The 25,840-nt window shown below is 41.7% G+C and overlaps 1 protein-coding gene across 1 annotated transcript; it reads right to left on the bottom strand.

Moving 5' to 3' along the window:
* Window positions 1–508: 508 nt before the first annotated feature.
* Window positions 509–6,778, bottom strand: Kr (krueppel). Its single transcript, XM_017901585.1, has 3 exons — window positions 6,673–6,778; window positions 2,487–3,165; window positions 509–1,304 (listed from the first exon to the last, which is right to left on the bottom strand). The coding sequence occupies exons 1-3, from the start codon at window positions 6,710–6,712 to the stop codon at window positions 509–511; spliced, it is 1,515 nt and encodes a 504-aa protein (XP_017757074.1). The 5' UTR covers window positions 6,713–6,778.
* Window positions 6,779–25,840: the final 19,062 nt, after the last annotated feature.

Below are 25,840 nucleotides of genomic sequence, written 5' to 3'. Positions count from 1 at the left end.
TATATATATATTTATATATATAATACCAATTCAATTTTCTTTTTTCGACAAAAAAATCGCGTCCCTGAATGTTTGTTTTGTTCACGATTTAAATTACACGTTTTACACAGCATGCTCGCAGACCCGCCAATTCGCTTCCTCTATATCTCTCCCCATTTTCTCGTCTCCTCTAGGTACAATAATAATTAATAATTATCTATAATAATATAATATATATATCTATAAAAAGCATCTTAACAATAGTGACTGTGAACCGGTGCGTGGAGGATTCAGTGTGAGGATTCAATTCGATTCGTGAGCCTGCCCAGGCTCGATTCGCCTTGCTACCCAAAATAAACGAGAAACTGCGTATCTTTCTCCTTCTCTCCACCCCCCTCCCTATTTTTTTCTTTCCACCACTCCAAACTGCTTGGAGCAATGCTTTTTGTCTGGGTAGACGCGTCAAACCGAGTGAAAGTACAGGGTGGCTTTTCTACGTAGCTATGTCTACGTACCCCTAAAGACTCCACTAGGACGCATGGCCAACATTAGCCGCGGCGGGGTTTCCAAGGGATGCGAAGTGATGCGCGTATTTGTTGCGGTGGTTCTGAAGGAAAATGTTGGGACTGGACATCTCTGACATGTCCAGGTCCTCCTCGTCTTCCTCGTGGATGGTGTCACTGCTGGGGCTACGGCTCAGAGGCGAGTCGCCGCTGCTGTTCGACTGAGAGTGGGGCCTGTGCATACCAGTGGACATGGACAGGTCTTCCGGTTCCGTCTGCTCCGGCAGATCCACAGGGATTCCGGATAGATTCAGCGGCATGGGCATCGAGGTGCTGACGACAGGACTAGGTAATTGACGATGAGCTGGTCTGACAGAGGCGTTCGTTTTTCTGCTGATCAGCGACGTTGCATCTGGTTCCTCCATCTCCACGTCGATGTCTATGTCGATGTCCTCGTCTAGGTCGTCGCTCGCCAGTGAAGGGGAGGCGACCTGAGATCTGGAGATTTGGCCAGAGGCGTTCATCCCTGTGCCACATTTGTGATGCATCAGGTGATGCCTCCGTCTGAACCGCATCTGACAGTGCTCGCATTCGAATGGTTTCTCGCCCTTGTGTATGAGCAGATGAGCCTTCAGCTGATTCGAGTCGCTGAACTTGGCGGCGCACAGCTCACACGCGTACGGCCGCTCACCTGTGTGCACGCGCAAATGACGGCGTAGGTTGGCTACCTGCACGAATTGGCGGTCGCAGTGGCTGCAGTGGTACGGTTTCTCACCAGTGTGCAGACGCATGTGGGTCTTGAGGTGATGGTCCCGTGTAAATCTGTAACGTAAAAGAGCAAAGATTTCTTTAGTTCAGCTTCTCTAAGATCATTATAAGAGTTCTCAAATAGCCTGATATTTTTATCAACGCCTCATTTCTTAATGAAGGACCTAAGGATTATTACGTAGGTTACATGGGGTGATGCATCTGATCCTAGAATCTAAGTTCATGGAGTATAGATGTGTCAATGAAATTTTAGGGATATTAATGTGTCTTTCATCTGTAGTTGCCGTTTTATGTCCACAGATTTCCATCTCGACTGTTCGAATGAGCAACAGTGGCGTAATGTAGACTCAAAAGGAAGAAATAGGGTAAAGAAGCGACAATGTTAAGGAATTCACGATGATATTTATTCCTGAATTGCTTCGAGTAACCAATCGATTCGGACAGAACTACAGTGGCGACCAAAGTTCCCTAACCCCCGAAGCTCTCTTTATCAAACTGTGGAAAAGCTAACTAATGCTACGTTATCTGCAAGAAATACGAACTCGAGCACGTTCGTTTTCCAATCTTCAGCTACCAACTTCTACAACCACGCAAAGAAGTTTTGTTCCTGGATAACATTGATTTAACATGTTAGGTGTCGTACTACGATCGAGACTTTCGATAAAACTTTAAGATCAAGCAAGAAAGTTACATTGAGATATTTGATTAGAGAAAAGTAGTTGTACTACCTAGTTATTGGCACTTGGATTTTTGTAAGTATGAAACCCTTATCTTTCATTCTTATCGTGCGTCATCGATGACGCACACAATGCTGAACGCGTCAACGTGGTTGCCCAGATTAATATTACGAACTACAATTGTTTATACGTATTATAGTACGTTTCGTAATTTAAATTATTACTATAACATTCTAATATTGAATATTTAACGAATATTAAATTTTATTTAGCCCTGATCTTTTAATTCCAGAATCACTGATCACCAGTAGAAAATTCATCACTATACATCCTATCCCTCGAGTTCCTTCATTTATTAACATATCAAAGTTACATTTTTTCATAGATTTTATAACCCTAAAGAATACTCTCATACTCTAAAATTTCGTAACAAAAAAATAACTTCCAAAAAAAAAGCAACTTTTAATGCGTCTCGCAAGATATCCCCAGACTCCTCGGTATGAGTCAACTACCTCGACACCCAAGTACAACAAGGACCAGTCTCACTCTCTGGACTCACCTTTTGTGACATTCCGGACACTCGAACGGTTTCTCCCCGGTATGCGTGCGCTCGTGGTTCTGCAGCACGTGCTTGTACCCGAACGATCTGGAGCACACTCCACAGGTGAACACCTTGTCCCTGCCGTCCTTGCCCGCCTCGGGGCTGACCGAGGTAGGTGGACTGAGCGGTGCCGATCCTTCAACCGACGGTTGCACACTATCCACCTTCGACTTCTGCGTCTTCCTCTTAGCAGCCTGACCCTTCTTCGTGATCCTGTCTCCGCTGCTGCTCACCACGTTATTGTTATTGTTATTATTGTTCGTGACCGTGTTGTTGGCGCGGCGGGACGTGGACTTGGTGCTTAACGCAGGCGACACAGGGCCGGGCGAGTGATGAAGCGGCGACGGTGGCGACGACGCGGTGGGTGGAGCCCAGCTGCCGAACAAGGTCTGATGGTGTCTGTAGAGAGACGGGCTGGCGGCTAGAGTCGCGTGTAGTGACACGGGAATCCCCGCGGCCATCAGTGCAGCCGTTCTGCTGGCGGCGAGTAATTGCTGCGGGGTGAGCATAGACAGGCCTGCCGCTGTGCTACCCATGCCAGGGAACATCACTTGCGACGTGTTATTGTTCAGTGGCGGCGAGAGCGGCTGCTTCTCGGATTCTTGCTTCATATCGAGGTGTTGCCCGGTTAAGAGTCCTGGAATAAGGGAATAAAAAAATTCTGTTATTATCAATTACGTTTCTGGTGAAAGAATTAAGATTGATGTTGGATATATAAGAAACTGTGCTTTTTATTATCATTGATTAGATTTTTAGTGGAAGTTTAACTCCTGTCTTTTCGCGTATATTAGGTATAGTTAAAGTGTTCCTATAGCGACTATATGTAAGAAGGTTAATTAACATTTCTCAATTTCATGGCTCATAATAGGTGAGTCTGATCTCTTTGCATAGTAATTAGTTGCATAATTAGGAATTAGGTATATTAAGGAGAACCAAACTGGTCTTAAATACTGACGTGAATAGTATTATTACTTGTACATAAGAAATTTCGTTGGTATTTTTAGTAGAGGAATACATGTAGGTTTACTAAGGCTGGGTTCTCCTAATTACAATACGTCATATGCAGGAAAATTACTATATTAGAGATGGTTGAATTGTTCATAAGTACTCATCGACTACATAAAAGAAATTCCTTGATGCTTTTAGAGGAATATAAGTTCACTGTGGGTGGTTTCTTTCGAATACAATTTGTTCTATACTAAGGAATTACACATGTAAAAGACAACTAAACCGTACTTAGAAATGAAAATAAATAGTACCATTATTTACACTACCACTAGAAGAAATTTCCTTAATATTTTTAACAGATGTACTCCGTTCTATTAAGTGCATTTGATTAATTGCAATCCATTACTCGATCATACTTTCCACCAAGCTCCAATACATATGTACTACAAAAATTATGAAAGATATCTTCTAATTACAAAAACAAATTCAATTTTTAATTTCAATAACTTGCAATTTCTGGAAAGACGCTAATACCCGAAGAATGTACCAGAGCTACAATTTTCCAAGTTCTCAGAGATTAATGTGCCGCGAATAAAACAGGAGTATCTAAAAGTCTGGCGACCACCTTACTATGAAGCAGACGAAGAAAGTATCAAATCTCTCTGAGACAGATTTCCGCAACTCAGCCGACGTTCTGACGAATAGCGCCGCATTTCACAACAAATCGCGACGTGTGGCCCGTTGGCTACGGGAGACGCGCGTACGATGCGCGAAAAAGGACGAGCGTTTGTACGTGTACGGAATGGTACGGCGATCTTTTCTCCCGCGTGCGTCTTTCATCTCGCTTGCACCACCGTGCGCTGCTATACTACTCCTCGTCTCTCTTTCGGAGCCCTCCCACACACGTTGCTCACACGTGAGCGAGAACCACGGTCCTCCTCCATTCACTCACACTCTCGTACGGCACGGTTCATTCATAAGCCTCGACTTCCCACCCACGTCACCGCGATGTACCCGCCTCTCTTCGACTTGAGGCCAACGACTCTGTGAAAGTGCAAGCCGTGTCTGCATTCCGCGGAGTTCTCCACGTGCTTTTTCGGGGAGAAGGAAGAAATTTTTTCATGGAAGACATTCGCGGTAGATCAATAAATTTTGGGAACAAATTTGGGGTATTTGGTTTGGGAAACGTGATACTGGAACTTAGGGAATTAACTGGTAATTGGTTCTTTTTCCTTTTTGTTTTCAGCAAGGTGGAGATTTTCGTTCGTTTTGTGGATGGAGTGATTTCGGTAAAGAAAATGTTATGGAGGATAATTTTAACTTTCTCGAAAAAGAGCAACCCTCGTATTAGGGTTACACCTTCCAATGATTGCTTATCCGCGTGATCGACGAGGCTCGACGGGGTAATTGAATTAATAAGAGGCTCTCTTTACGAAATTAGCGGATGCAAGGGAATTATGATAACGATGAAATAATTCGACGATGCATTTACATTTGAGAGTGATCGTTCCCCAGCAAGATCTTGCTACTTGTTCGGGGAAAGATAAATCGTCTTTCAAGATAATTGTAATTATTCGGCACTTCTAACGGGGCTCTCGTAATCTACATGCGAGATGAGGCGAAGTTTAATTTAAGAAAACAATGAATCAACCGGCCATGCTCACCCGCCACTTACTAATTAATGGACCGTTTAGAAGAGGGACCGTAATGAGACCCGTTGAATCAATAAGGGCGCGTAAGATCTATTCTCTTTCTTCTCTACCCTAAAACTCCCTTAACGTGGCCTAAGATTCTTACAGCCTACAATCGCCGTTTCCCGGCAACACGACCAGGAGTACCGCCCCCGCTCGCATCCCTTCCCTAATTGGTCGCAACCCCAATATTCCGTTCCGAATCCCTTTCCCTTAGGTCCGAATAAAAATTTCTTCTCTGCCGTGAGGCTTCTTTATCGGTACGCCGAACGCGAATTCAAAAACGAATGGGAGACCCGTAGGTTCTCGAACTTTTACGATTAAAGGACTAACTTTCCACTGAAATACATATTTTTATGCCTACACGTTAGTTTTAGTGATATTCGAGAGATATATCTAGTAATAAGATTTCGATACGGTTTGATACTAAGGTACCAGAACACAATAATTTTTTAGGTTACATATATTTCAGTACTTTTTAGCTTAGTACTTTTAGTTAGTTGTATTAGTTTGATGTCGTTTGAGTTTAAACGCTTTGTAGATTATATTATACATGTGATACATAAAAAGAGTAAAAGAGTAAAATTGGCGTAAAATAGTATTTGATGACAATACAAACGTTAGGAAATGGATGTAGCTACATATCCCTATAGAAATACATTTCTTGTAACATTTTTAATAGAAGCTACACGATTCGTTGCCAATGGATCGAACATTATCGAAAAGATTCGATGGAATATTATGAAATTTCTGTTTATCTATTAACCATGCACGCGATTCATCATTCGTTAATCGATTCTCGATTCGATTTTCTAATCCAACCACGTTAGTCAAATGCGCGAATGAATTGCGCGCGCGCCACCGCCAAATATACGTCGCGCTTTGTTTATAACCTAGAAAACGCGACCGCGGTGATCGCGGTGAACGTCAGCGGCCGCGCACTTCGCGTTTCCGAGCATTCTCGTTGCAATCACACGGGAGCGTTGCTATTTTCGGACGGTTGCAACCGCGAAACTCGTCGACTCTCGTTTTCCCTATCCTCTCCCTTCCGTCGAGTAATTTCACGTCTTTCTGGCTTATCGATGTTTACAATGTGTCACAACACGAGCGTGTCGCCACGAGCGCTTTTAGACTTTGGCGATGGGCCAGTGTCACTAGCGTGTCCCCTAAACTAGAAAACCTTACACGTTCGTCTTCATGCCGACAATTCATCTCGCGAAATGCGATAAATAATGCGATCGGGTCATCGGTCGTCGGATAAACCAACGAGAAGTTCGTGTGTCAAAACATATGTGACATGAGAAACCGCGAGTCCCTTTTGTTTCCGACCGGATGCGATGCGTGTGACGAACTTCACCGAAATACATATTTATGGATCAGCCGTTTGTCTGACGTAGAAAGACGAAATAAACGTTCGAGTCGCGATTGCGTTACACGTCCGACGCAATCGTCGATGGGTGTTCTATTTGAAGTGGGTGGGTTCACGAGTGGCGGTTGGAACGTACCTGCGTTAATCTGCGCCTCTTGAAGATAAGACAGTGCCATTCTACGATCCGTGCTGCGTGTTTTCACTATGACACTCCATCCACTTCTCTGCACAATGCGATCACTTCCGACGATAGCAGGGAACGAGATACAGATGAGCGCGTATACGTATAACCTAACAAACAGCGGCACTGCACAAACAGCGTGGTCGAACGAAACGGAATATCGCTTCCGGATGTGTTCCTGTTTCCAAAGCTTCTGCGACTAACTCTTCCTTCTGTCGGGAAAACGATCGACGGGAGACCACGCGGAGATCACCGAATTCTCTTTGTGACGAATTACGAATTTTTTCTTGATGACTCGCGGCTCTGTCGACGTCCTGTGAGGAACTGGCGCGTGTCCCGCGGAACCAAGCAAGCGAAGAGAAATGAACAAAAAAAAAAAAAAAAAAAAACAGAAGAGGAAACAAGGTACGTAAAAACGTGTTACTACTCTACTATAAACAACAAACGTCGCCGTCCGACCACGAAGAACGACGACAACCAACGACGTTACTCTGGGCTGACCTAACCCAATACTAACTGACAATCGAGTCGCGCTCACTGTAGTCAAACATCCCCCACCCTTCGGTTTCGGCCTCCCCACTACGTCTCTTTATCCCCACCCTCGCCAGGCTTCTCTACCCTCTCGAATCGCAACCCTGGATGCGCGAGTTGCAGAAACGTGCCTCGTAGGGGGATAAAGCGAGTGGCGGCGCGCGTTAGACGAAGATGGATCGACTGGAAGACGTTGAGGGTAGCGCGAGAGAGAAGATACTCGGGTAGAGAAGACAAACGAAGATGAAGCGCGTTAGAAAGGGAACCGAAGAGAGCAAACGAGAAACAACGAGACAGAGTGAACCTGCGACCGTGATCTTTAAGGGTGGGGGGCGTTTACGAGTGTAGGGAACGACAAAAATCAGGCGAAGAGTGTAAAGGAAGATTGTTACAAAAAGCGATTCTTTTTCGGCGCGATACTCATTTTCTTAATGCATATTCTTGCTTCAGCGTCACTAGGTGAAACGTAAAGGGTGGAGTTTGCGAAGGAAATCGTTTCGTACAGCATTTTTTTCCGTTCAAACTGTCTTATCGTGGCCTTACGGTTCGGATTCGTAAATCTCCGTGTCGCTGCATGCTTATGTCCGGGTTTCGTGGGACTTTAACACCGCTCTCAATAATTCACCAGCGGTCGATAAGGATCGCATCGCGAAGTACCGTGTCTACGAACTGCTCCCGTCTCCTTTGAAGCTCGCTGTCGCTACGATACACTACACGTGACATTAAATATGTATCGAACGACACATCCACTGATTACGAGTGCAGACACGATACATGTTTATTCATACGGCGTGTCGGAGGCAAGTATACAATTTCCCCAGAAACCAAATCGTACGAATTACATTTACAAATATTCTTCTTAGTCCAATCGTCCTCTGATATTATCAACCAACCAAAGAAAAATAAAAAAAAAATAAATAAATAAAAAGTAAAAAATAAAAAGGAAAACAAAAGAAAAATCTCTCGGTACTCGCTCGTTCATGCTTCCTCTACACGTTTCCCAGGTATCGTGTCCCTTTCAGTCCGCGGAATCAAACTCGCGCGGCGAACAATGCAATTTACGCGGGCCGCGGCGCGGTATCGTGGCTGCACTGCGCGTGGATTTCTCGTCGTTCGCGACTTCCGTGTAACGATAACGCGCTACGTGTTCGACGGCACAATGGCCGAAAAAGCACAGAGCTCCCACTGTTTTTTACGGAAAAACGAATTCTGTCGACACACCCCCCACTCCTCTTGTCCTGTTCCAACATCGTAACCCCCAGGGTAGAGTTTTTTCCTTTCCTTCTTTATCCCACTCGAGAGTGAAAACTACGAGACACGCTTTCTCTCTCCTTCTCGCGCGTTCTCCTCCTCTCACCTGCCCCGTGTCGGGCGTGCGCTGCGCGTGCCTGCAGCCAGAAACTTACGGGACCGCCGCACACGCTCGTGCACGATAAAAAACTAGGAAGAATGCCCTCGTGTAGTCGCAGCCCTTCAGGTGTGTGCACGCGCGCACTTATGCTCGGCCCGGCGTATAAGTGTGTTCGATACGACGCTCGCGAGGGCACGATCCCCACTTCTGCAGTCCGTGTCGTCCTGCGGATAGAGACAGAGATCTGAGATACCAGGAGATGGGAAGGGAGACGAAAGATCAGCACGGAGAGATTGAAAGACGGAATCACGATGCGTGGTCGGTGAATTAGCGCAGCGACAGATTTTTCTCCCTCCTAGTTGGTGTGCATTTTTCAAATATTTTTTTTCGTGGATGTATGGCGTTGAGTTTTGAGATCAGTTTTGGGCGGGATGTTTAGATACGTGTACTGGGACTGCTGAAAGGCGATAATAGAAATTGTTTTGGGGATGCTCCCGCGATCAAGTCGAGTTTCATTTTTTTACACTGGAACGATATGGTCCTTTCCGTGTATTTGTTGGTTAATTACTGTAAAAATGTAGCCCTTACACCTTGTTTAATTTTAGAAATTTTACATGGTCTTTTTAAAATAAAACAAAATGCGGGAAAATAAGATAGGAAACATAAAATATCGCAATGTGGTACCAGTGGGAGTAGCTGGAACCATTGATGGGAAAAGGGTATATAAATATTTTAAAATTGTTACAGAAGTATATCTGTCTTCAGAAATTCACTTTAAATACTATATCTTTTATTAAGTAGTAAATACTCCGATGAAAAGTAAGAAAGAGTACTTTGGTACGCGTGTCCTTTTCCATTAAATAACTCAATTGTTTCTCAAAAGATACGTCTACTCCTCAATCATTAGTTCTGATACTAAAGCATTAATACAATAGATACAAATATAACATCGTGTCTATAAGCAACGACAAATTATCCAATTCTAGAGCCTTTATCTGAGGTAAAATTCTTAAATACTGCATCAGGAGGCCATCGAAGGGGTGGCACGCCAAAAAAAGATTGAGCACAGCCAGAGTACTTCTGTACACGAGCCTGACAAAATATTGTGAAAAAGTGCACAGGTATAGGGTGCCTTTTATATAAATTGCGAGCAAACTTCGGGATTGTCGAAAAAAAGGGATTCACCTAACAATACATATAAATTCCAGCACCTCATTGATCTTCATTATGCAATCTCAAATTTTTCAATAATTCCGTGCAACATCGATGAACAATTATCATCCCCAATAATTCTCTTCCCTCACCACAAATATCTAAGTCCACACAAAAAAAAGAGAAAAAGAAAAAAAAAGAGGAAACGGAATATTCTTAATCCTACCCTAGAGTTCCAGAAGGGTTAGCAAATACGCCAAATCTCTTTACTATAACAATATTATGCAATCCTCGTAGCAGCTGAGATAAAGCGTGCAAACAGAAAAGGGATGTTTTTTAGTCTCCTGCATGCACCGTCGACCGTCAGAGACGAGGAAAAACTGTTTACAATGACGAGATTATTGGCAATTATTACGATACTTAACCCTTGGCCGACGTGAAAGCGTTAGCCTTTACCTGGTGCTGGCCATTGTGCATTAGATGAGGCTTGTAACCCTTTCGAATACCTGCTACGAGCTCGTGGATCAACGCGAAAGGGAAGAGAGCCAGGGCAGTTTGCCACGGTGTTCGGGTTAACATGGTAACACGATCTCTTTCTCGTGTTCCCTGGCTCTCTACGTCGATTATTCTCGCTTCGTACCCGGATGTATGATTCTGGGAAAACAAAAATTCCCCTGCGAGAATGACGGTGCCTACAGACTGTATGTAATAGATAGGTAGGAAATTCGGAACGATGGTTGTTAAAAATATGCTCCAAAATAGTCTAACGACTAGACAATATTTCGTTGGCAGTAAAACGGACCGTAGGGTTGTCGAACCTTCCACTGTACACGAATCCTGATGTTAAAAGTTACAGGGCAATGTTGTTAGGGTCACGGCTCTGGCCTCCGGTGTCGTTGTCTTTGTTCAACTCGCGGCGTTGACACTGAGGGTTGTATACAGTGTGTTCGTTTTATCTGGGAACGTGTCAATATGTTGGGAAATGTAGGTGATAGAGATAAATATCGTGATACTTGTTTAGCCTTTCGATAATCTTGAGGACTTAGCGAAGGTCATATTTAAGTTTTTCAACGGGGACTCGTGTCTTTTGATTCATACTTTCCTGGTCAATGTTGAATTACTTTTGAGATGTTTAATTATTGGAAGATTTTAAACTGATTGGTTGACTGTTCTTTGCAAAGCTATTTTCATACTCAACTACTATATACACGATGTGCGTGCATTAGGGAACATGTCGACATGTCAAATCCAGAGTGAGTAGTAAAGAAGCGAAAAAAAGTATTTAAAAAATATATGCTTCGAAAATTTAAGCCTTCAAATCAAAGAGCTTTCCACACACGCTAAACACAAATGAACAATGTTCTAACGATGATTTAAAAATATTTATATTTCGAAATTGCAGCGTCTCGTTCACAGGGCTGTTCAAACCACTCTGCTGTTCCACCACATCTCCATCAACCGTCTAAAATACTTTCTCCTACTCATACAATTCCGAAAACATTGACACGTTGACATATAAATCGGACACTCTGTATATACGCCCTAGACTTTCACCTCGGGAAAGCACAGCGTAGGTAAATTGGAGAACACGAGGAACGTGCAACGAGAGTAGTACCGGCAATTAAAATTACGAGGATTGCTCTAGTTTCGCACAAAAGAGGGGGCCGTAAAATTGTCGGGACCCCTCTTCATCGAGGACGTTCGCCAATATCCAGGGCAAACAGACTTATTGGGGGGCTGTTCGAACTTTTATAATTTTACGAGCGCAAATGATCAGGTACGAAAATATAGAGGGTCTTCCGGAAAACGACGCTTTTCAATGGTCCTCGTCTCCCTGTCCTGGTGTACGCAAAACGAAATTGGAATTCTGATGATTCCACCGCCGGTGAACAGGGCCGATTATATTGCACACCTTTATACGATTTTCCTCGAATGAAGATGCTACTAACAAATAATGGCCCACCTTTTCGCCTTTGCCGTTTTAAAAACTGGATGACCTGTGAAACTGAATTCTCGCTCGAACAAACGTGTTGTATTGTCTGTAAGTCTTCAAGGTCGCTTTTAATCTCTTAATTAGATTTGCCAGATGATTTAGATTTCCGAATGGGGGCCATTTTTTCGCGCTGCGACCCCCGGTGACATGGCGGACGACCGAGTTACGTGAGCGATCCGCCGCTGGAGGCGCTGCCGGTCGCGGATGGGACCCGTCGGATATTTACGTTGTAAAGTTATAAGAGGCTTTGCGTTTGATCCTTGGCGAGAGAAAAAAAGCACGATGTAGCTCGTTGGTCCTTCTTAAGAGGATTTCTGCCGTGCCCGTGGCGACCGATTACCTATCGATCTGTGTTGTGCAATCGTTGGAACGATGAGTAGAGTCGGTTACTTCTTTTTATATATAGGAATTTCAGTATCGTTATTTTTCTGTTTCTATTCGGATCGATTTTAGTGTCACTTTTCTATTTTTATTCGGAAATTTGTATAATTATAAAAGTAGTACATACAGGGTGTTCCGTAACACGTGGAGCTGCGATTAGATACAGGTCAATCTTAGTGTCGTTATTTTCAAAAATTGTTTTCGTATTGCCTCCTATTTAATTCCTATTTGTGGATTTATTTCCTACTATTGTATTTAATTGTTATTCATTTATTTTATCTTCACACTCCACTCAGTTCATATGTAATAATTTTTCCGGTAAAGAGTTTGTTATAAAACGATAATTATTTTTCGGATAACGATCGCGATTTAGTTTTATTCACGATTTATTTGTGGTCATGATGCTTTTTTCCTTCCTTCGATTCGTGTTACGCAGACAAAGCGACACGTTCGACCGATTCCCGTTAATACTCGGCTCGATGTTCTCCAAAAATATCTGTTCCGTTCGTCGTGGAAAGGTGTAAACAAACTAGTCCTCTATAATCTCGATAATCCAACGAGCTGTGCAAAAGTAACGTACGTTTCGTCTCCGACACGAGACAAAAATACGCGGTGTTACTTGTTTCGTGTTCTGTTTTCACATTTTTACGATTCCTCCATCGAATAACATGGTCGTGTCCCGTTGTTTGTTGTAACTCCGTAAGAACAAGATATGATTCACACTTGCAAGATATTTAAATACTATTAATTAAATAATATTTACGATACAAAAATTTTGCAATAGACGTACAGTGATAGCAACATTAATACCATTCTATAAAAAAATAGACTATCTATTTTCACTTCTAATTATTTTCAACGCAATATTAAAACACACCATACGTCAAATTACAACTGTCATTAATGTTCCATAAACAAATTCGATATTATAAAAGTAGGTACATTCTCTTCACGATATCTTTAAATGTCCCCAAATCCTCGACAGTGGTCGCACACAAGATTTCTAACTACCAAAAAACATTCCTAAAAAGTTATCTACAAAATTTCATCTTCGAAAATTATCCAAGCCGAAAATTTCAGCACGAAATTACAGAAAACTGGTGGAAGTTAAACATCACGTATGCGGAAGCAACGGATCGGCCAGTTTTTGCGATGGTTTTTTCACGTGGAACGGAAATCCTAACGGAAACTCGGATACTCGTGTTGGTCCAATTTATGCAAACCAATCTACCTTGAAATCTGCCCATTGTCAGCCAGCAACCGCTTTACATAGGAAGCAGTGCTACAGATTAAATCGATATCTTGATCTGCGGCTGACGAGCAACCGTTGGTCACGGTTTCGCCACAAAGAACTGTTCGAGTCAGCTCGAGAAATTTCGGTTGCCTCTCTCGAGTGGACGTTTTTCCTTTTTTTCGATCGGTGACCGTTACAGCAGATAAGAATCTCAGAGCCAAGCTTTTTCCACGTATTTAAATATGCCATCTAGGATAATTGAAGCTACCGCTGTTCCATCTTCTTGCAACGGTGACGTCGATCGGAATCTTCCGGCGTTCATCTGCCTCGAGGAAAATTCGTTATATCACGGAATTTTTCCACGGTTTCGGTGCTACTCCTGCAACTGCCAGCAAACACCTGTACTTTTTATAGATGGTACTTGGATCACACGAGAATGAAATGTAGAATCTTTGAGCGGTTTCTGCGAGAGAGGGAGAGAGTGATAGAAGTTTATATTTTGGTAACAGAGGTATGTTATCGGAGAAAGAATGTTTAATTTGGGAGAAATGAGAGTCGTGTTTCTGATGATTAGGTGATTTCTCGTACGTTGAAGAATATTTGTATTTAATCTGTAAAAGTCTTATTTTCAATGGTTAATGACGTGGTATGGGATATATTGACTCCACGTGGTAACAAGTTTCCTTTTCTCTCAAGGAAGATTGTAGTTTCTCATTTTGATTTGGGGATTAGGAATTAATAATTATGATTATCGTATTAATTATTACAACCAATATATTAAATATTTAATTGGTATAATAACGGCATTACAATAAAATGGAGTAGGATATTAATATGTGAGTAAATAAAATAAAAGTAGAAAATTAAAATTATAAGAAGATGAATAAAATAAAATTAAAAAAGTTAAAAATATGATTACCTAATTATCGGTATATGTTACAATAACAAAACATCACAGAGTACACTGATAAATAACAGTTACAGAATCTTTTAAAAAATAAAAAGAATATCCCACAGAATTAACTTTCAAGCACTCCTATCAGTTCTCTTTGAAGCACACAAGGGACTTATAATCAGCGAAGTTCACTTGAAACTGCGCGATTCATTCAAACCCAATATTTAGGGATCGACTAATGGGAGTTCATTGATAAACCGCGTGATCTGTCGATAATGTAAAAAGTGGTCGATTAGAGAGCCAGGCTAAAGTCCCGGGTCGAAAACCGCTGTCGTCGAAACAATTACGTTTTTCACGGCGCAAATGGGCGCCACGACGTGTTTGCCTGACCCTTAGATAGAGATAGGAGGAGCGTGTGGTCCAAACACGGGATTGTTGGCCGGCTATTTTCTCATTATCGATCAAGCAGAATTTAGCGCAACCTTATTACGTAGACGTCTAATCATCCGGTTCCGATACCACCTAATGACCAGGCCTAATAATACCGATCCCGTATTAATTTCGTGTTCACCCACTGACGAAACATGTGGTGTGCGAATAGACCCGAAGAGATGTGGCTGGACACACCAGCTGGTCTAGGAAAGACTTTCCTCTTTCTTTTTTTCTTTTTGCAGCTATGTCGACCTTGTTCACTGTCGGTGCATATTAAGTGTTTCTTTGAATTTTGATTTTCAAGGGTTAAGAGAGAATAAGGATCGTTGGGAGATTCAGAGTAGGTTTAAAGTTTGCTTCTAATACCTTAGAGACTGTCAGCGAAGAAGTAGGTGAAAACTATTAACGAAATTGTTTCTTGGTAAATTAATAAGTGAATTTCTCGACTGTTTTGAGAAATGAAGAATGCAGCAAGATAGTACGATTTCAAAGTTATATAAGATTTAGCAGGAATAATTATGGAAAAAAGAACAGGAAGTATGGAACTTAAGGTCCGAAGGTGAACCGTAGCTATACATTACTATAAAGCTGCCTCTGATAAGGAGAATATATAAATAAAAAAATTTCAAACAGAAAGTTCATCACATGAATTAAGTTTCCCGAGCTTTATAGAAGCAAAGTTGCCACATGAAGGCAAAGAAAAAGAGAAAATATAGCAAATTATTAATAGCTTACTATTTCATGAACACTTTTATTAATAATATACTTATCACTATATTAATAAAAAAAGAAATGATTATACACTTATCTTCAGTACCCAAATACTATATGTAAAATTTACATTTGCAATAATTATAGAAATCTTCAAAAATTATATATAAATTTAATATTAATTTTATATGGATCTCAAATCTTGGATACATTTCAGATGTTTTCCTTTGTTCGCTACCAAAGAAATAATTACAGCAATAAAGTTGTCAGACAAAACGAAAGAATAAAATACAATAAATTATTAATAATTCACTTCTTCATTTCCAATTTTATTAAAGATCTACCTATTAATAACTAACAAGTGTTTCATAACAATTAAACAAAAGAACAAATTATAACTATATGATACCTATTCTCACTACTCAGGCACTTCATTTATTATTTCTAATAGACATATACACCTAATACATTTTCTACCGGTTTATTTTTAATTAAAAATTTACAAAATTTATAATGATTGCACAATTTTTCGGTACCCATACATCAGTTTACCACCAGCTTTAAACCATGAAAAAATCCAGATATTTTCCTTTGCCAGCCAGTAAAAAATCCCTGACCTAAAAAGGCACAGAAAAACTGTACCTATTGGATCTTCATACAAAACCATGTGTATATCCTCGCATCCTAGGCATATCGATACTCTCAAAGATGCACAAAGAAATTATTCCCGTGCTGGTTGGCGTCGTTCTCTAAGCGGATAGACGCACCCCAAATTTCCTCTTCAACTACCGAAGATCCCCTCGTGTTTCCACCACGTCGTCCACTCGCGAGTTCCGATTAAACCGGGATTCCTCGTGAAAGACTGGTCAGAGGGGATGAAGGTCCGTGAGGAGGTCGCACAAGGTAGCCAATTGAACGTACAGTTGACCAAAGCACACCTGGCCTGGTTAGGCCAGATCCATCGATCTGGATTGGACCTTAGATGACGAGACCATTGGTCAACTGTGCCATTTTGTCGCCAACCGTTTCGAGAAAGGAAAACGCGGCAAGAAAAGGAAAAAAAGAAAAAAAAAATGATAGCCCTTCGAAAGAAGCTTCGAGGAACGATCTATCTGCCCAGAAGAATATCGTGTAAACAGCCACAATCGTCAGAAGCTGAGCTCGTTGGCGCCTTTGCCCATGCGTCACTGTCCGATTAACGAAGCCTTGTATGAACTGGGATCCTAATCAAACGTTCCTCCAGATCAGTCGTGCTATCGTTTTTCATGTTGGAGTTGACTGTAGTGCTCGACTAACCGTCTTATCATCGGTACACAGTTTCTGGTAAAGTTCAATGAAACTGTGGAACCTCGGGAAAACGACTCAATTCTACCATTTCTCTTTCCGTCTTTTCTGTGGCAAATATTATATCATTATAAAAGATACGATTATTTCCTTCTCCTCTCTTCGAAGAAAAGTTATAAAAATTGTTATTAAAATTCTTTTGTACATATTTTCTTTATGATAGAGAAAATTGTCTTTTCAAACTATCACGAAGAAATTTGCTGCATTCTTCCATATTTCAGTGACTAATTTTTCATGATTATAAACACGATTAATAATTATTTTCTTCATTCTTTTTATAGCAGAGGAAGTTTCTATATTTCACTTTCCATAAACGTAAATTATCGATTTTTTCTTCTAAACTACTATAAAGAAATATTTTTTCTTTTCTTCATTGCCATTTTGTCATAGTTGTGAACGACACCATTGACAATTATTTTTTTCCAGTTTTTCTATACTAGAAAAAATTTCTATTTTTCGGATTCCGCCTCTGCTATAAAGAAAATTTCTTTTTTTTCAATTACTACAAAAAAATGTTTTTCTTTGTTCCTCTTTTCCATGGCGGTTTTTTCAATGGTGAACGATACGACTGACAATTATTTTTCTCGTTTTGTTTTTTATGCTGGACAAGATTTCTATTTTTTAACTGGACGTTGTGCTGGATATCCTCCTAGGGGTACGATTCTTCGGGCTGTACGCGAGGTTTTTACCCTCGTCGCGGAACCATCCACCGAAACGGACTATTTTTACCCATTTTTGCCCGGAAACGTATGCAAGACGGAAAGAAGTACGATTAGAATCGTCCACCCCTCTTTGTGCCTCTCTTTCTACCTTCTCTGATTCTCTGGTACCCTCTCTCTGTTGCTCTCTTTACCAGGGTAACATGCCTCTGCGTAACAAGGGCCTAACAGAGCTGTCAATCCGTCGATAAATTGAATGGAGGACCTAAAACCACCCTACATTTTCTGCCGTCCTTCACCCCCTTTCATCTCTGTACCGCGTACTCTTACACCCCATCGGCGGTGGCGGCGGCGACCCGAGACTCGCACGATATTTTTTTTTTCTCTCTTCTCTTCGTAACAAAAACGTCTGTCTCTGCGTTTGACGTGTGATTCGGCTACCCCTGTGAAGAGATTTAAGGAAGCAGAAAAGTGACCGGACGCGGACCGGTGGCATCCCTGCTAGAGCAGCACTGGGTTCTTCAGTACGTTGGACTATTTCTAATTTTAATGGCTGTGGCGTGGTAGAGAACTGATCGATGTCATAACGCAGAGTCTTGTCGAATTATAAAAGGATTTTAGGTAATATTCCATTTATAAATTAATAGTTTCAGGTTTCAGCGTCATACAGCGTTTATTTAGTTGTTCAAATTTTACATAAAATTGAAATATTATGTTAGATTTAATTATGTGGATTTTATACTGATTGGATTTCAAATAAAAATTAGACTAATGCACAAGTCAGTGCGCGACTGTACCGCAGCGCTATCTCAGTCTCGCTGATGCTCGAGATAAACATACCGTGACCACGTTGTCGAATTTCGTATTAGAACGCGTCAGTGTATTAGACTGTCATATATTACGATTAAGAGTATGCTCGGATTCTACCGCAGAGCCTTCTCAGTTTTGCTACTATATTCGTAAAAGAAACGTGATCGTGGTGTTCAGATTTTGCGTGGAAAAACGTTACCGTCTCGAGTCGCGATGTGCAATCGACTGTGAGTTCGGTTTCCACCATAGTGCCTGTCAGTCGTATTGACATTCGAGAGAAACAAAGCGTGTTCGCGGTGTACAGATTTTGCGTTGAAAAGTGTTATTGTATCGGATTGCGATGTGCAGTTGACCATGTGTTCGAATTCTACCGCAGTGACCCTTCAGTCTTACCGATACTTGAGATAAACAAAACACGAACGCACAGATCACAAAGTTCCATAGCTGCAGAAAGCGCTTTGCTGAAAAGTGATATTGTATCCACGCTGCGTTTGGGTTTTATAGCAGGAGCTTAGTATCGCGATGCTTAACTTGTTAACGCACTGTACACCGGTAATGCTATATTACGAGACCCGCCTGTTCTGCAGTACTGCGGGATTCTGCTGTTATTTGTACGTATTTCTAATATTTTATGGATATATTACCGCTTCTTTTTCTTTTATAATATTTTGCATGATATTAATTCTAGTATTTAATAAAAATATAACATATTATCTTGAAATATATATCACATACTATCTTGCGAAAATATGAGACGATATTATTTCTTTTTGGGTATTCGTGTTTATAGGTTACCGATATAATCGCCATTTTGAGTAATTAAAACAGTGCCAGCCAGTGCACATGTGTTAACTAGATAGGATATCTTGATCGTAATAATTTATTTTTTTCAGTAATTTTTCATTTCCTAACGTTTCGTTGATTTTTTAATATATATATTTTTTTATTTTTTTATTTATTGACATTGAAGTTGATTTAACTAATATTAATTTCGTTTTATTTTTAGCTGTATGGCTACAGGACCTTCAACGCTCTGATGTTTTCTGATGAGGTTCTTTTGATGATCCCCTGCGCTCTACAATTTGCTACATTCAATGAAAATTGCAGAGGTATGTGCAGTTTAAAATTTGTTTATATTTATAGAAAGCATAATTATGTTTATAATAAGGGTTATGGTGCAGTAAATATGCTGGTCTGTGTAAATTAGGTTTGGAGACCTTGATCCGTCTTTGAAACATTTTCTAATGATCTACACACCAGGATACTTTGCAAAGTTAAGAATACTATATTATTACAATTGTTTTCGAGATAATGAAGGTCACTTCACCTATACTTAAGAATAGCCAGCCAACCTAGCACTTCTATATGGCAGTTCGTTAATGAGGGTCAATTTGACCAGCATTCTGTCTCCTTTTAACAGTGTTACATAAAGAGATCGAAAATTTCTATCTTTCTAATGCTACATTTTTATATCGCGAATTATTTTCCATAATTATTTTTCCGAATTATTTTTATCGCGAATTATTTTCCATAAATTATTCTTCAGAAAAATTTGCCGAGCTTCGTGTTTTCCTTTCCACAAACATACCCAAACCTGATATTTCATCTAAAATTACCAAGAACCTACTCGAAAATAGAACCAAACTCGAATTAAAGACAAAATAAATTTTCGTCATCCTCTATTCTCTTCCAACCCCCTCTCCCTTTTTTTCTCCCTTCACACAGTACCGCCAAGAGAAAAAGCACCCCGATTTTCTTATCTACCGGTATACCCTATAAGTTCGCGATCACGGTGAAAAAGAGTCATCGATATCGAGTCGGTATCCGAAATAACTCGCACGAGAGAAAGCAGCCCTGGTTATGGGCAACTCCTGGTCCCGTCGGGGGTTGCAGAGTGCAGGGTGACGAGAAAGACGGAGAGGTGGTCGACCCCACGCAACGCTCCTTCCGCACACGCGAACAAATCCCCTCGTTTTTGGATTTTTCGGGTAAAACGGGATGGTAAAGGGAAGGCTGGTGAGTAATTCGAGGCGGGGTGCGGGCTCGTGTGCAGGGGTTGCCCTTACGGATCTGCACCCTTCACCGCGCTGCTTCCACCCCCGTTTTGACGATCACCCTCCATGGTGGGGCAGGTTTGACCAATATTTCCGAAGGGTAAGGTAAAAGGACGCAGGGAAAGGGGAATAGGAGATCGCTTTATTCGTACCACGCCAACGACTAATTCGTTGAGAGTCGTGTTACAGCTGCAATGGCGGCGGCGGATGTGGAGGAACGAATTGGGTGGCGATCTCGTTCGATGACGATAAGTTTGAGTATACATTGACGTACGTGGAATGATTCGTGGATGGAGATTTTATTTAGATGAAATTCAGATGAGTTTGCAGGTGATGGTGGGGGTAGTTGTCCGTGTGGATTTAGGTAGTGGTAAAATTGGGATAGACGCAGACAAGTAATCGCCATGGAACATTTTTTTTTATATATTTAGGAATTCTTTATATTTTGTACATACTTCATCGTAGTATCTTCTTAATATACTTTAATAACTTCCACAAATATAGTATGTGAATTTTGTTACAGAATAATTTAATCGATTCAGCTTCTTTCTATTAAGACATCTTTATTTTATTTTGAATTGAACATGTTCCTATTTCTACAAACAGGAGAATTTCATTTCAAATTTGTTATCCATTGCATACTACGATATAAAAATATTGAATTAAAAAAAAAAATTAGGGATCCATGTATAAATGAGTTATTACTTTTAAATACTTGATGTGATTGCCAGATACGTACAATGATCTGTTCGTCGATCTGAAACGTTGAAATAACGGCCGTCAATTTCGTCTCTCCAATAAAAGTTAGCAAACGGCGAGAAGGTCGTAGGGATTGAACTCGTTCCGCCAGTCACAGAGATCGTGGTCTGCTCAAATTCTGTCATATTCAAATATTTTTTTCCTCGCTATCCTCTACTTGCTGGATCACAGACGATCCATGCGACACAGTGACAGTGACGACTTGTCTCGCTGAGCTACGATATTGTCCATGGGGTTGATGATAATAGAGCTCCCTCGAAAGTCAATTTCTGCGTGTCCCTCTTTTTCTCTCGCTTTGAAAGCCTCATTCTCGACTTGTCACTCGTGAGGCTGTCGAAATTAACAAAAAGAGGAAAGCGAAATAGACGAGACACATTGGTGCCTGTTCAACCGGTTAATTTTATGAACATTCATGCAATAGAGCTGAAAAAGCGTATTTTCTTTGTGCGTTACAATTCTGAATTTGAATTTGAAGTGATCGAAAAGGAGATATGAATTAATTTGTTGAAGTTATTAAATGAGATTTTAGATGATTTATTAGTTCCAGTAAAAGTTGTATAGAGATCAGTAGAGTCTCTGAAATTAAACAGATATGTATCAGATTACTACAGATAGAAATAAAAATTTCTTCAAAGATTCTTCTAGTCTAGTTAGAGTTGAATAAGCAAAGTTGCTGCAGGGGAAAAGTCAGAGGGAAACAAAACGTGAAAGAAAGATTCCACTACCGGTCAATGTAACCACTAAAATTTTTTAAATTCCTATCACCGAGAAGCTTTCAAAAGAAAAAAAGAAAACGAAAATACAAAAACTATCTACCTCCAAATTCGAAAGGAAAAAATTCGGTTTCGCGCGAATTCGTTCCAAAGTCGAAAGCCCAACCAACGACCAGTCACGTAGACCTTTCGAAAATCCAAATCAGCGAGAAATTAAATCGACCGTGCCATTTTCGTGCTCTCTCATTCTTCCTCTTTCTGCGCGACAATGCGAGGGCCTCTCGAAGAAACCATGCGAAAACGAAGGGAACAGTAAAAGACGTGGAGGCCAACATCGGGGTACTATGGGTAAAAACGCAAAGGGTGGACCACACAAGTGACACGGTTCTGCTGCGGGTGAGATCATCGATCATGCAATCCGGTACCATCGATTAAGTTGTTAGAATCCACGACGACGCGATTGCACGTTGTCAGAAGGCCACGATGTCGAATCGAGATTTCCTTCGAAACGTGTTATTAATTCTCGATGGATAAGCTGCCTGAGCAGCGGAACGTGGCCCTCTGTGCAACGAGACACGCACCTGTCTTATGTTAATGGCGCATAAATCCAGGCAAACGAAGCCGTAGTAGTCCCTAATTTATAGCCTCGTAGGCGTGCTATAAATTCGATGGGCTACGGAAATGGAAACAGGCATCGCGTAATGTGGTGTCGTCGATTGTTAAGAACTTCTTAGAATCTAATCTCGCGCGGGCACGAGGCGTGATAATCGAGGCAGCACAGGTGTCGCTGGAGGAACCTTCTGGCGTTTGGGACTATGTCTGTGTTGGTTGGTACTTGGCAAACTGTCGCGATGATAAAATCGTACGACACAAAAATTGTGGAAAAAAGAGATGTAAGAATGGAAATTGGAGATGATTGGCCACTGATCAGGCACATGGGTATGTTGTAAGAGGAAGTGTCATGTACATCTTGAAGTGGTTTTGTTTGCAATGTGATTTTAGCAGGTGCCAGTACTAAAAATGGTTTGAAAAAATGTATAAGAATATATTAAAGGAAATATATTCTGCCATTAACCCGACAAAAATGCGCAAGGTGGGTCGAAAACGGGAGACAAGGAAGTTACTTTTATTTATAAACGCCGAAAGATCCACGCCCGGTCAACTCGCCTCTCGTTCTCTTCCACTTGGTACCTTCGGTCCTTACAGTTTTCTCGCATGGGCACACCTCAAGAGGCGCCTCCTGCCTGCGGTAACGAGAGACTGTGGGAAGTGGATGGAGTGGGGAGATGGAGCCACTCTCGCAGCTGCACAATCGTCGCCCACGGTGCAAGGTTCATTTAACTTCGCAAATACACAACTCTTTAATGTTGTGTCGCGTTAAACGTCATCCTGCCAGGCTGACTAATGGACACTGACAAATGCTGGTCCCGAAGGATTCCGGGGCTTGGTCCTCCACACCTTTGCATTCTACTTTTGTACCTCGCGGCTCAGTCGCTGCCTCTGTTGACGCGTTCTTGCTGGCCATGGGGTCACCATGGTATATATGTGTATAGTTGAAGGGTATAGCCAGCAGGGAATAGTTTCGAGGCGGTTTTGTATTGTAAATTGATGACTATTTGTCTTTTCCTCTTCGATGTAGCAAAAGTGGGGTTTCTGGGAAGAAAGTGTATCTTTGGGTAAAATTAATGGTAATACGTATTGTTTTTGCAATTCTAATTAAAAAACCAGAATTATAGTCTATCGTAACGACTTTAATTTTAGAGTTATTAAAATTTATAGTTGAAGTCATTATAACTCTAAAAGTGGAGTTATTTAACCCTTTCGATACGAGCGCCGGATATATCCGGCATCCATCTGATGACCTATGTGGACAAATGCCGGATATATATACGACATCCATTTGTGTGGAATTTTATATAAATATCTTTTAATATTAAAGCTACAAACGATACTTGTTGGAAAGTGTTATTAAGCACAGTTCTTATTTAACGCTTAAGAAAATCTTCATACAAAAGGGGACTAACCATGCGCTATGTGCGCATTTTCGGCGCTGCACCTCGTACAGCGTGAGTGTCATGGCGGACAGCGCGTTTGTACCGAAAGGGTTAAAAACGTCATCTTTTGCGCCACTTTGGATCATTAGTATTGTAATAACCCCATACTCGTCCCAATGGCCAAAGTCGCGTCTAACATTGACAATCCAAAAGAAATAAAAAAAATTACAATTTGTTTACTTCTTCCAAGAGAAAATTATTATTTCCTTCTCACCAATAAGAACTGTCGAAATAATTTATTAAAAGACGAAAATTTCGTTCATCATCTAAGTAGCAAAACTTCGGTTCCCCTCCAAGAGACGAAAATTAACTTCAACCGTTAAGAGCAGCTCACGATCGGTCTATCGGCGAATACCAGAAGACCCGTATCAACGGATACACGTCTTGTTTCCGCATCGTCTGGCCGGAGCCGAAATTCGATCGCGTCGGGGCTACCAGATAAAACATAAAACGCGTTCCCTTTCGAACGAGACGAGAACAATACACAGGCTTGGAGAGGGACGGCGTTCCTCAAACGGCGGATCGTCTAAGCAGCTACACGTTGCTGGCCCTTCCCATTCACCGACTCATCCTCCTCCGTCTCTGTCGTGCAGCCGGTGCACACACGCGCGCGCCGTCGATCCACGCGACCAGCAACAGGCTGCCGACGTTTCTTTTCCCTCCTCCCGTATCCCGTGCCGGTATACGAACCTCGTGCCGATGGATCATTTTATTGCGTTCGTGCTCTCGGAAGCAGAAAGCCGCTGGTTCTGTGCACGCCACCCGGTTATCGGCTCTCTCACCCTACCTTCCCCCACCACGGGGCCCGCGCTTCTGTCCTTCGTTATCCTTCGTCTTCTTTCGCCGCTGTTCGTAAGTCGATGCTTGCGCCGCGCGAATGGTTCTGTTTTCACGGATACGACAGGATGCGACTGGTTGGTCGTTCTGGCGACGAATTCAACTTCAAACGAGCCGGACCGTACCACTTTTCGACCGCGAGGCAGGAAGAAGTCGAGTGGCCGTATGGATCTCGTCGCGTTGGTCGAATTTTCGAACAGACCGTGTAAACCTGCCCGTGTCTTTCATGCCTCGCGGACGACACTGAAGGGGGCCAGACGGTTCGAGAGGACCCGTTCGAAGTACTTGCTCTTAGCTCGAGATGATTTTTTCGTTTCCTCTCTGGAGGCGTCGCTTTAGAACTTTCGCTTCGTTTCCTCTCTACAAAGGCTTTGCTTTGCTATCCATTGTTGTTGAGTGCACGTAGAATCCTTTGTTTTGGAAACAGCGTGTATTGGTTCAGTTATGTTAATGATGCTTTCCAACGCATTTCAGATGAAATACGATGGGTTTGTTTTATGCAAGATAGGTATCTTTGGGATTGTATTGGATGTTTTGGTATTTATTCGTAGCAAAAAAGATACATTTTTATAAAGTTAGATATGTATATATATTCCTGTGATCGAGATTGCTATTTGGGCGAGTTTAAGGTATAGAACTTCGTTTATAGGTTATGTAGGATACTTATAGAGGTTAACCCTTAGATTATGATGACTGATGGCGGAGACTCCTTCGAAATTTAAGCACGTGTATATGTGACACGTTGAGTAGGTAAGGAAAACAAAGAAGTCGAATCAGAGGTTAAAGTGGAAAGATTTCACACAACGAGCATTCATAATGAGCAAAGCGGCCAAGCTGTTCAAAGCTTTATATACATTCAAAGTAATTCGAAGTTAAAGAAAGAGGAGATTCTTGTCTCCGAGTTTTTATAGGGACACGTTGCAGCCTCTTGTAAACTCGAACACCTTCAGCTTGCATCGTCTCGACCCCTACACGAGTCTCTCCATAGAGTCGTTAATATTTGTTTCTTGATTCGCACCTAAGCAGGTGTTAGCCACAAGGGCGGCATTGTGCCGGATTTGGGATCGCCCACGCGTCTCGAATCTACGATCTACAATCTACCAGAGGCGATTCGTGCTTCCGCATCCTGTAACCGGCTCGGCATAATTTTACGTAATGCCGCGACGCGTTGCAGGATCCTTTGTGACGGGTCGCGTTTCCGATCGCGCGTCGA

Source organism: Eufriesea mexicana, unplaced genomic scaffold, assembly GCF_001483705.2.
Source record: "Eufriesea mexicana isolate 0111107269 unplaced genomic scaffold, ASM148370v2 scaffold474474821, whole genome shotgun sequence".
NCBI classification, from domain to species: Eukaryota; Metazoa; Arthropoda; class Insecta; order Hymenoptera; family Apidae; genus Eufriesea; species Eufriesea mexicana.
This window is presented reverse-complemented; position numbering and strand designations above follow the sequence as displayed.